The following is a 12,341-nucleotide window of genomic DNA, read 5'->3' as shown; positions in this document are numbered from 1 at the left end:
GTCCATAGAGCTCAGAGGGCCATCGGAACACAGCTACCAGCCTTGGAGGGCATCTACAACACACGATGCCTCAGAAAAGCCACCAGCATCCACAAAGACTCTTCACACCCCTGCAACAGTCTGTTCGAACTCCTTCCATCGGGCAGACGATACAAGGCCTTCTACGCCCGCCCGCACCTCCAGACTCAGGAACAGCTTCATCCCCAGGGCCATAGCTGCTATGAACCAGTCCTGCTGAGCCGGATGGTCACATCGCACAGTGAACCGGCACAGTGCCGGCTCCTCCTTAGCTGATGACCTGAACTCTTTTTACGCACGGTTTGAGACGGGTAACACCACCAGCTCGCCGTCTAAAAACAGCACCGAAGGGGCGCTGGCTAGCGAGGCTGGAGGGGGATCCACCGCCGGGGATGTGCACACATTCTCGGTGTCCGAGCATGAGGTGAGGTGGGCTCTGACGCGTGTGAACACGAGGAAAGCTGGAGGCCCAGATGGTATATCTGGGCGAGTACTAAAGTCTTGTGCTACTCAGCTTGCTCCAGTGCTCACCACAATATTCAACCTCTCCTTGGCAAAGTCCGTGGTCCCTGCATGCTTCAAAAGATCCATCATTGTACCGGTGCCAAAGAATGCCTCTCCAGCGTGTTTAAATGACTACCGACCGGTGGCCCTCACCTCGGTTGTCATGAAATGCTTGGAGAGGCTAGTCAAGAAGCACATCTGCGCCCTCCTTCCTCGCAACATGGACCCACTACAGTTCGCATACCGTCCGAACAGGTCCACGGATGATGCGGTCTCCCAGGTTCTACACACCGCTCTCTCTCATCTGGACAGCCAGGGGGGCTATGTGAGGATGCTGTTCATTGACTTTAGTTCAGCATTCAACACAATAGTCCCCAGCAGACTGGTTGAGAAGCTGCTGGAACTGGGGCTTAGCACCCCTCTGTGTGCCTGGGTCCTGGACTTTCTCACTGCCAGGCCCCAAGTGGTCAGGATGGGGGAACACACATCTAGCTCCCTCACCCTGAACATAGGATCCCCCCAGGGCTGCGTCCTTAGCCCCCTACTGTACTCCCTGTACACACATGACTGTAGGGCCAGGTTCAGCTCAAACTCCATCATCAAGTTTGCTGATGACACTGTGGTGGTGGGCCGGATCTCCAACAACGATGAGAAGGCCTACCGGGAGGAGGTGGCTGATCTGGCACTCTGGTGTCAGGACAATAGCCTCCTCTTGAATGTCACTAAAACAAAGGAGCTGATTGTGGACTTCAGAAGGGCTAAACATCCAAGGACGTACACGCCACTGGAGATAAATGGGTCTATTGTGGATAGGGTGAGCAATTTCAAATACTTGGGAGTCCGCATCTCAGAGGATCTGACGTGGGCAACGCACATTGCCGCACTGGTGGGTAAGGCTAAGCAGCGCCTTTACCACCTTAGACAACTGAGGAAATTCAGAGTGTCGCTGAGGATCCTCCATTGCTTCTACTCTGGGGCTGTAGAGAGCATCCTGTCCGGCAACATTACAGTCTGGTTTGGGAACAGCTCTGCCCAGGACAGGATGGCCCTGCAGAGAATAGTGCGTTCGGCAGAACGCACCATGGGAACTACACTCGTCCCCCTGCAGGACCTATACATCAGGAGGTGCAGATCCAGAGCAAGCAAGATCATGAGGGACCCCTGCCACCCCAGTAACGGACTGTTCCAGATGCTACGGTCAGGCAAATGCCTCCGCTGTCACGCTGTGAAAACGGAGAGGATGAGACGGAGCTTCTTCCCACAGGCCATCAGGACTGTCAACTTTGATAACCCCAGAGACTAAATTTTTGTCGACACTTTTTGTGCTATGTTTAGTAACTTATTAACTTTATTTATATGCTGTAACTGTAATTATTTTTGTGCACAACCCGCAGGCATTGCCACTTTCATTTCACTGCACATCGAGTATGTGTATGTGACAAATAAATTTGACTTGACTTGACTTGACTTGCACTTTATTCTGTTTTAAAACTGTTACAATTTGTTTCGTTGGGTTGTTGTTGTTTAAATTAATTAATTTATTGCATCCTATGGGAGGCGCATTCCCAATCTCGTTGTACAATGACAATAAAGATTATATTGTATTGTATTGTAATGCACATAAACTTGGCCAATAAACTTATTCATCCGATTCAATTGATGGAACTTGCAGCCCTCCGGCGGCAGGGGGCGGAGGCGCGGGAGGTGAAGGGCCGGGGTCTGCTCTTGTGCGGCGGCGGCGGCGGCGGCCCGTTGGCCCGGGAAGGCATGGCGCGTGCGCACTCGGGCCTCCCGCCACATCGAGTCGCAGGAGGCGGCGGCGGCTGGAGCTCCGGGCCCGGGCCCCACCAGGAGCGCAGCGGCACCACCACTACCACCACCACCACCACTAGCCCTCCCCCCTCTCTCCCATCCCTCAACCCCTAGCTGCAGCGACAGGCGCCGGTAGCAGCAGCAGCAGCAACGCCAGGTAGGAGCGGGAGGCCGGGCGGACGGACGGAGCATGGAAGGGCCCGGTTGGGGGCTCAGTCAGGCACCACCACCAGGGCAGAAACCCCCCCCTCCCCCCGGGGCAATGTATCTCTCCCTGTGATTTACCAGAGCATTTGCTTCTCTATTCATCTCAAGTGACTGGGTCGTGGATTCCCCCCCCCCCCCCAACTACCCTCGCTACTATCTCACCCCCACCTTCCCTGGAAGCCCCAATATCCCCCCCCCCCACCTCTCTGGAGACCCCTTATTCTCTCCCCCCCCCCCCTCACTTTATCATCCCCCCTCTTGGAAGGCCTCCTATTCCCCCCACAACCTAATATTCTACCTATAATCCCACCCTCATCATAATCACACCTCCCTTATAATCTCACCTCACTACCCTTATAATCCCATCCAACCCCTTTATAATCCCACCCCACTTCCTTTATAATCCCACCCCACTTCCTTTATAATCCCACCCCTCCTCCATAATCCCACCCCACCTCCTTCATAATCCCACCCACCCCTCCTTATAATCCTACCCAACTCTATATTTTGCCTGTAATCATACCCCACCTTTATAACCTCACGTCCCTTATAATCCCACCCCCATAATCCCATTCAACCCCCTTCATTATCCCACCCCACTTCCTTTATAATCCCACCCGGCCTTTATAATCCCACACCACCTCCTTCATAATCCCATACCGCCTCCTTCATAATCCCTCCTACCCCACCCTATATTTTGTCTGTAATCATACCCCACCTTTATAATTTCACCTTAATTCCACCCACCTGGGATTAATTGGCTGCTGTAAATCGCCCCCTCGTGTAGGGAGTGGATGAGAAAGTGGGTAACGTAGAGCTATTGTGAACGGTTGATTGATCAATTGTTAGTGTGGGCCAAAGGGCCTGTTTCCATGTTGTATCGCTAAACTTTATTAAACTAGCTCTTGGATTTGTAAATAGGAATGGAATGTTAGAAAGAACATGTCAAGGTTCACAATAACTGCCTAGTGACTCTTTGTTTTGCAGAGGTAGTGTCAGACTGTACCACAGCATCCCACTGGAGCTCAGCTACTTTCACACAACGAATGCTGAGGTGTTAGAAGGCCTATGGAATTATAGTCAGGTGTCAGTCATTATCCCAGATGGGTGAAAGTAGGGTGTAATTTGATATTTTGGAAATATCACAAAGTGAGAGGCAGCAGAAATAGAAAATTGGGTGGCACGGTGGCGCAGCAGTAGAGTTGCTGCCTTACAGCGCCAGATACCCGGGTTTGATCCTGACTATGGGTACCTGTCTGTACGGAGTTTGTACGTCCCCCCATGACCTGCGCGAGTTTTTTTCAGGGATCTCCTGTTTCTTTCACACTCCAAAGACAAAGAGGTTTGTAGGTTAATTGGCTTGAGATAATTATAAGTTGTCGCTAGTGTGTGTGTAGGATAGTGTTAGTGTGCAGGGATCACTGGTCGGCCCGGAGTCGGTGGGCCGAAGGGCCTGTTTCCACGCTGTATCTATAAACTAAGTAAAACAAGTATTGGTATCTGAACGTAGATATTTTGTAGTTTACATCTTAAAAATTGTTTACTCCTATATGGTAATATTATTTCTGTGTGGTTGTAAGAGGTTGAAGATGAAGATGAGGAATAGATGGAGAGATGCTCATTATTTAGACAGGAATGTTGATATTTATATACTAAAACTCTCGTTTGTTTGTTTGTTCCTAAACTACAGCCAAAACGGTACACGATAGCGCAACAATTTTAGGCCCACCTTACTCTGTCGTACCTTTGGTGTTAATGGAAGACGTTTCATTGAAATCGGTGTTATATATTTAAAGTTATTCACATTCTAAAGTTTAAATCTATCTCTTAGGGAGGGAGGGAAGAGGGAGGATAAGGGGGGTTGAGTGGGGGGGGAGGATAAGGGGGGGAGGGGGAGGATATGGAGGGGGAGAATAACGAGGGGTTGAGAGGAGGGGAGGAGAGGGTACTGCACCGATGTAGGAGAGGTTTGGGCCCAACGGGTCCACTTGGTCTAGTCTCTATATAAAACTAGAAGGGAGGATGGGGTGGCAGTGTTGCCACTGGATAGTCACCACAAATCTGTTATTTGTTTCAGAACAGCGGTACCATGATCTGAATTTTGCGAGAATCATCCCCCATTTGTTTAATGGCATGATAGATTTTTTTTTTGCTTCCTTAATCTCCCTATTTGATTCCTCAACGATTTCTCCTACTTCACTCATTGCCATTTTTATCACCAGTACAACTTGTAATCACTTTAAATATGAAATTCTAAGGTTGTAACATAAAATAAAGAATCATTGGATTTGGGCAATATATTGAAAGAACTTTGGATAAAGGATAGAAGCCATTAGAATAAAGGACCATTTTTATGTTGAAAGGCTAGAACTGGTAGGCTATCACAGGCATGAGTACTTGGCATTCAGCTATTTGTAATCTATTTTTGAGAGAGACATTGTTTTCCATTAACAGCTAAGTGAGCTGCAGTGAATCTGTGAAGGGATGAAGATTTAAGTCAAAGTGCAACGAAATGGCTGATCAAGTATAATGTGGAGCATGTGAAGGTATATACCTTGGTGCCAAAAATAGAAAGAGAACATGTTTAAAAATTTAGATTTAGAGATACAGCGCAGAAACAGGCCCTTCGGCCCACCGGGTCCGAGTCGCCCAGCGATCCCCGCACACTAACACCCACGAGGGACAATTTTTACATTTGCCCAGCCAATTAACCTACGTACCTGTACGCCTTTGGAGTGTGGGAGGAAACCGGAGATCTCGGAGAAAACCCACGCAGGTCACGGGGAGAACGTACAAACTCCATACAGACAGCGCCTGTAGTCAGGATCGAACCTGAGTCTCCGGCACTGCATTCGCTGTAAGGCAGCAACTCTACCGCTGCGCCACCGTGCCGCCCTTTGATGAGAAAGCGGTAAACAAATGGGCGGCATGGTGGCGCAGCGGTAGAGTTGCTGCCTTATAGCGAAAGGAGCGCCAGAGACCCGGGATGGATCCCGACCATGGGTGCTGTCTATACGGAGTTTGTACGTTCTCCCCGTGACCTGTGTGGGTTTTCTCAGATCTTTGGTTTCCTCCCACACTCCAAAGACGCACAGGTTTGTAGGTTAATTGGCTTGGTAAATGTAAATGTTGTCCCTAGTGGGTATAGGATGGTGTTAGTATGCGGGGATCGCTGGTCGGTGCGGACCCGGTGGGCCAGAAGGGCCTGTTTCCGCGCTGTATCTTTAAACTAAATGGGATTGGTTGTGAACTGCGGAATTGTACACATAAGCAATGGAAAACGGGGTGCATGATGGAGTGAATGAATTAGAACTACTTGCTGCAACTATACAGGATCCTGCTGAGATTGCAACACCACACTACTGTTTTTCCATTGTAGTCTCCATCCATGAAGGAAGGCAAGGAGATGGTCCAATTTAGATTAATTGGATTGATTGCTGGGATGGACAGTTTATTCCTTTAGGAGAAACTGAGTAAAATTAATCTTTACCCACCTGAAAATGAGAGCAGATCGCACAAGCATACAAGGTTCTGAGGTGTGACATGGTTGATGCAGAGAGGCCATTTCATCAGGTTGGAGAGTTTAGAATCGGGAGCATTGTCTAAAGGATAGACACAAAATGCTGGAGTAACTCAGCAGGACAGGCAGCATCTCTGGAGAGAAGGAATGGGTGACGTTTCGGGTTGACACCCTTTCATCACACTGAAGATGGGTCTCAACCCGAAACGTCACCCACTGCCTGAGTTACTCCAGCATTTTGTGTCTATCTTCGGTGTAAACCAGCATCTGCGGTTCCATATTACAGCATTGTCTGAGGATAACATGGTGGCTCATGAGATGAGAATTTCTTCATTGCAAGTTTGCAAACCATGGAGTTTTCCATCCAAGGGGCTGAGGTTACTAAGTAATTGAACATAATTTACTACTGAAACTGACAGATATTTTGATGCAAAGAAAGATTGAGAAGCATGGGGTTTGGGTAGATAAGTGTACAATGTACACAATTGGCGTGATCTTATGAAATGATAAAGCGGGACAGTGGGGCGTTGTGACCTGTCCTGGCTTCAGTTAATTCTACTGCTGTAAAGGTAGAACTGTTTCATGAATTTGTGCAATGTGGAAGGAGGCCATTCTGTCCAATGCTAGCTCTTCCTTTTATCCCAACCTGGTTAAGTATATCTCTTATTTTAAAGACATTTATTCACAAAATGCTGGAGTAACTCAGCAGTCTGAAGAAGGGTCTCGACCCGAAACGTCGCCCATTCCTTCTCTCCTGAGATGCTGCCTGACCTGCTGAGTTACTCCAGCATTTTGTGAATAAATACCTTCGATTTGTACCAGCATCTGCAGTTATTTTCTTATACTCTCTTATTTTAAATGTTTATTGTGACCGCTTCCACTTCCTGGTGAGATATTCTGTCCAAATAAGAATGTGAGTAAAGTCAAATCTTTTAGAAACTTGTCATTGTTTTTGTGATGAACTTGAATTTGCTTGTTGATTGACTCAGTGAATACTGATCATGGTTTTTCTTTATCAAGGTGAAACCCATACGATTTTTAAATATCTCTGAGATTTCTTTTCAAACTTCTAATCACCTCAATTTTTTATACCCGCTCAGCTAAAGTTTCTTGCCCCTGGGATTCTGGGCGGAACTTTTCCGGATTTTGTTTTTTGTTTACTCCTTTAATGGACGGCCCAAAACTAAGCACCAGATCCTATCTTGGGTGAGAAACGTTTACATACGTGCATAGGTTTAACACTCTTCCATTAAAACATTATCTTTTTAGTAGGTATTTATTCACAAAGTGCTGGAGTAACTCAGCAGGTCGGGCAGCATCTCGGGAGAGAAGGAATGGGTGACGTTTCGGGTCGAGACCCTTCTTCAGACTGAAGAAGGGTCTCGCCCGAAACATCACCCATTCCTTCTCTCCCGAGATGCTGCCCGACCTGCTGAGTTACTCCAGCACTTTGTGAATAAATACCTTCGATTTGTACCAGCATCTGCAGTTATTCTCTTATCTTTTTAGTAAAATCTTTCATTTGTTTTATATATAAGCTTATTTACTGTCTTCTAATATATTGTTGTGCATATTAGCCCTTCTGCCTGAGCTCTTCTCTTTCTGTTTAAGTTTTATCAGCGTGCACTTCCTCTCCTATTCATCCTTCCAAACTGTCACCCTGCAACTCTCCCTAATATACTTTATTGGATATCTAATGATCAACTTCTCATCTTAAAGCAAAGTTGAAACTCTTGACTAGGTAGTCAAGTGCAAACATCCATTTTCTTTGTCCATAGATATTCCTAATTTGTTTGTTTTAGAACTTTGTTTTTTAGTGCAAGCCTTTGGCATCTGCAAGATTTTTCGTTGTTTTATGCCCCTACCCCCTTTTGCCCCGTTCATCCTCGAAATTACATGCAGTTCTTTGCATGGCTAACCAGTTTCCCTATTATGTTATTTACAAGCCTGTTGGCCTAAAGAGGGCTCCATTTTGTGCTTGAAAAGATAAACTATTTCTTTAGTTTATTACCCACGTTCATTTTGTTTTACTATCAACCCATCTGAGTTATAAATTCTTAAAAACGCTTGGAAAAAAACAGAATCGCATTTTCTTTATAAATCTGATATATTGAGCCTAACTTCTGTGGTCAGAAAGTTATAAAAGAATGTTCTGGGGATAAAATACGCATGCGTTTAGATGGACAAGTACAGATTAATGGTAGTTAGTTTACCTACCTTTCGGAAAGGGTAGTTAAGCGTTTTGTACGTCGGAGATCGTGTCTCACGAATCTGGTGAAGTTTTTTGAAGATGTGATAAAAAAAGGTTGATGAGGCCAGACGTATATATGGACTTTGGGCAGGTGGGACGAGTGTAGACGGGGCTTGTTGGTTTGGTGTGGGCAAGTTGGGCCGTAGGGCCTGTTTCCACACTGAGAATCTATGACCCTTTGTAATTTTCTGAAAGACCTTGTATTTTTCTGAAATGGTACTGGAACCTTTCCTGCCAATGATAAATTGGGAGCCGGGTGTTCTTTATTTGAGTAGAGGTGTCACAACATCCATATACAACAATGTTGAATGATTTTTTTTCACTTTTGATTTCAATTCATTTTATTAGGTTCAAGTTAATTTAATTATCCTTTCTAACTGTATAGACATGCTTCATCCTGAACAAGGATACCGACCCAAACCATAACCTAACCATGTTCGCCAGGGCTGTTGACTGACCTGCTTAGTTACTCCAGCAATTTGTGATCTTCTTAATCGCTTCATACACAGGTCTGATGCAAAAGAATACTCTCTCATTGCTTTGTGCTTCCTCATCAGATTGCTCAATTGATCAAAGATCAAGCTCTGATACATTATAGTACAGTGACTCTACATAAAGGGGAGGGAAATCATGCTTGAATGAAAGGATCATATTGGCAGCAGGTGAACTAAAAAGACGATTATTTATGAACAATGGTGACCAGCTGAGATTGCCCGTGTACAGGTTACAAACCACCATTGACCTATGGTGTGTAGGAAAATAACTGCAGATGCTGGTACAAATCGAAGGTATCACAAAATGCTGGAGTAACTCAGCGGGTCAGGCAGCATCTCAGGAGAGAAGGAATGGGTGATGTTTCGGGTCGAGACCCTTCTTCAGTCTGAAGAAGGGTCTCGACACGAAACGTCACCCATTCCTTCCCTCCAAGATGCTGCCTGACCTGCTGAGTTACTCCAACATTTTGTGATACCTTCGAATTGACCTATGGTGTAATTGGCATAAAAGCTAAGCAAAATGCCTATGCACTTTGCGATGAATACTCTCCAGTTGATCAGCAATAAAAAGCTGTCACTTTGCTGATCGCAGAGACATCGGCCTCCTCACCTCTTCTGTGCCAGTTCCCATGGCCCTCTATTCTCTGATCTTTCTCTAATGTATTTACTTTTTTAAATACCTCCAGTGAGCTCGTCTCCACAACCTAGCAAGTTAGAGAATTATAGAGATTTACTACCCGCTGAAAAGGTCCTGTGCACCTTATTTTTAAATGGCTGTCCCCTAAGCTTAGAACTGTATCCCTTCATTTGAAATACGACCACTAATGGGAACATAACAACATCTACTATGTTCTTTTCTCCCATCCATCCCTGCCACCTAAGGATCTTGTATGTTCCAATTGGATCACCCCTTATTCTGCTGCAGTTCAAAGAATATAGATCTAATTTTTTGAAGCGCTCTTGATAGGACAACTCTTCATTTTAGTCTGGTGAATTATTTTGGACTTCCTACTATGCCAGTATATCCTTTCTTAAATTGCACTAAACGTGCGCACAAGTACCCCTGGCAGTACCCTTGAACAATATTTCTCTCTTTCCAAACTCCAACTGTCTTACAAGAAATGACCAATGTGCTATTGGCCTTGCTAACCATTTGCTGCACTTGCCTGCTAACTTTTTGCAATTTGTGCCCAAGACCACATAGATCTGCACTTCACTCATCTGCAATCTTCATCTATTTAAATTATGTCTTTTGTTTTTTACCGAAGTGCATAACCTCACAATTTCCCACATTAAATTAAATTTGCCAAGCTTTTTGCCCATTCTCTCAAACTATCTCTAATCAACTGCAGTCCACCTACCTACTGTTGTGTCATTGGTAAACAAATTACCATCAGTGATAATTTGGTGCTTGCAGTTTTGTGCTTCCTTTGCCTCACTACCCCAAGCCTTCCTTGAACTGTCTTGCAGACACAAGGAACTGCAGATGCTGGAATCTTGTGTAGAGCAGTGCTGGAGTAACCCCAAAGGCTCTGGAGGACATACAGTAGATTTTAGAAAAAAAAATAGATTTAGAGGTACAGCGAGGAAACAGGCCCTTCGGCCCACCGAGTCCACGCCGCCCAGCGATCCCCGCACATTAACACTATCCCATACCCACTAGGGAAATTTTTTACATTTACCCAGTCAATTAACCTACATACCTGTACGTCTTTGGAGTGTGGGAGGAAACCGAAGATCTCGGCGAAAACCCACGCAGGTCACGGGGAGAACGTACAAACTCCGTACAGACGGCGCCCGTAGTCAGGATCGAACCTGAGTCCCCGGCGCTGCGTTCGCTGTAAGGCAGCAACTCTACCGCTGCGCCACCGTGCTAGTAGAATTGTCAGTGCATAGAGATGTGAAATCTGAAGATGGATCCAGCCCGTAACATTGCCTATCCGGGTTTAGACAATAGACAATAGACAATAGACAATAGACAATAGGTGCAGGAGTAGGCCATTCAGCCCTTCGAGCCAGCACCGCCATTCAATGCGATCATGGCTAATCACTCAATCAGTACCCCGTTCCTGCCTTCTCCCCATACCCCCTCACTCCGCTATCCTCAAGAGCTCTATCCAGCTCTCTCTTGAAAGCATCCAACGAACTGGCCTCCACTGCCTTCTGAGGCAGAGAATTCCACACCTTCACCACCCTCTGACTGAAAAAGTTCTTCCTCATCTCCGTTCTAAATGGCCTACCCCTTATTCTCAAACTGTGGCCCCTTGTTCTGGACTCCCCTAACATTGGGAACATGTTATCTGCCTCTAATGTGTCCAATCCCCTAATTATCTTATATGTTTCAATAAGATCCCCCCTCATCCTTCTAAATTCCAGTTTCAGGGCGATGGGGAGAAGATAGGAGAACGGGGTTAGGAGGGAGAGATAGATCAGCCATGATTGAACGGCGGAGTAGACTCGATGGGCCAAATGGCCCAGTTCTACTCCTATCACTTATGATCTTATGATCATATCTCCCAGAGCTGCTGCCTGATCCGCTGAGTTATTCGAGCACTTTGTGTTCTGAATTGTCATGTGTCTAACTCTCCTTCGCTTTCCCCCAGTGGGGAGCCAAAGTATCTGTGCCTTTTGTTAATAGTTGTTTTCTCTACCATAAGCTTTTCGCAGAATCAAATGTTAATGGTGTTTTTAATGTTGTTAATTGGAAGCTATTCCCAGATCACTGCTCGAGAGAGAGAGATTTACTGTGTGATCATACAACCTCTAGCTCTGAAATGTTTTTACGCTGCTTCATTGTGAAGCTCATGTGGATTTATACTATGCTTCTGACAGCTCCATTTCCTTTTGTAGATAGGGCTCTCGCGGCCTGCATCTGGCCAGGCGGTTGTATTCTGAAGGGTTTGACCACCACCTGCTGCTCCATCAAGTTCTGCCGGGTTTATACAGGCAGCAAGGATGGCGACCGAAGACAAGAAATCTGAGACAGAGTGCACAAAAACACAATCAGCGCCTTCTTCCTCCAATCAAAATAAGGCAAGTTAAACGTAATGGTTGAGTTTGCAGACAAAGCACTGGTCTCTGGTGCTGAGGGAAGGCATTGATGGTGGCAATTCTGCAGATTAGGCTCAAACCTGATCTGCACAAAATGGCGAGTGTGAAGCTGCTTGCATATTTTGCATGGAAAAGAACTGCAGATGCTGGTTAAAATCGAAGGTAGACACAAAATGCTGGAGTAACTCAGCGGGTCAGGCAGCATCTCGGGAGAGAAGGAATGTGTGACGTTTCGGGTCGAGACCGTTCTTCAGAAAAATGAGTAGCGTGTACCTCTGTTTTTAGGAAATAAGTTCCAGTTTTAACAAGTCATTAGAATGGAAAGGAATATTTGGAGTGGTGGATGTAAGCTGGAAAAGATTTGTGGGGCAGAAGTAAGGGAATGAAGCAAATGCTTTATTTGAGAGGAGCTTGCAAGAAGATCATGCCATGAGAGGTGGAAGATTTGAATGAACAGTACCGTAAGCTCATAACTTCATGAATG

General features: G+C 45.9%; 1 protein-coding gene across 1 annotated transcript in view; it reads left to right on the top strand.

Annotated features, from left to right (window-relative positions):
* The first annotated feature begins 2,279 nt into the window (after window positions 1-2,279).
* Window positions 2,280-12,341, top strand: part of wdr5 (WD repeat domain 5) — a 40,187-nt gene continuing 30,125 nt past the window's right edge. Inside the window, exons 1-2 of the mRNA XM_078426029.1 lie at window positions 2,280-2,491; window positions 11,657-11,839. Of these exons, the coding sequence (XP_078282155.1) occupies window positions 11,762-11,839 (78 nt within the window). The 5' untranslated portion in view covers window positions 2,280-2,491; window positions 11,657-11,761. The remainder of the gene's footprint in view (window positions 2,492-11,656; window positions 11,840-12,341) is intronic.

Source organism: Rhinoraja longicauda, chromosome 31, assembly GCF_053455715.1.
Source record: "Rhinoraja longicauda isolate Sanriku21f chromosome 31, sRhiLon1.1, whole genome shotgun sequence".
Lineage (NCBI taxonomy): Eukaryota > Metazoa > Chordata > Chondrichthyes > Rajiformes > Arhynchobatidae > Rhinoraja > Rhinoraja longicauda.
The sequence above is the reverse complement of the archived record's forward strand: the minus strand, read 5'-3'. Positions and strand labels throughout refer to the sequence as shown.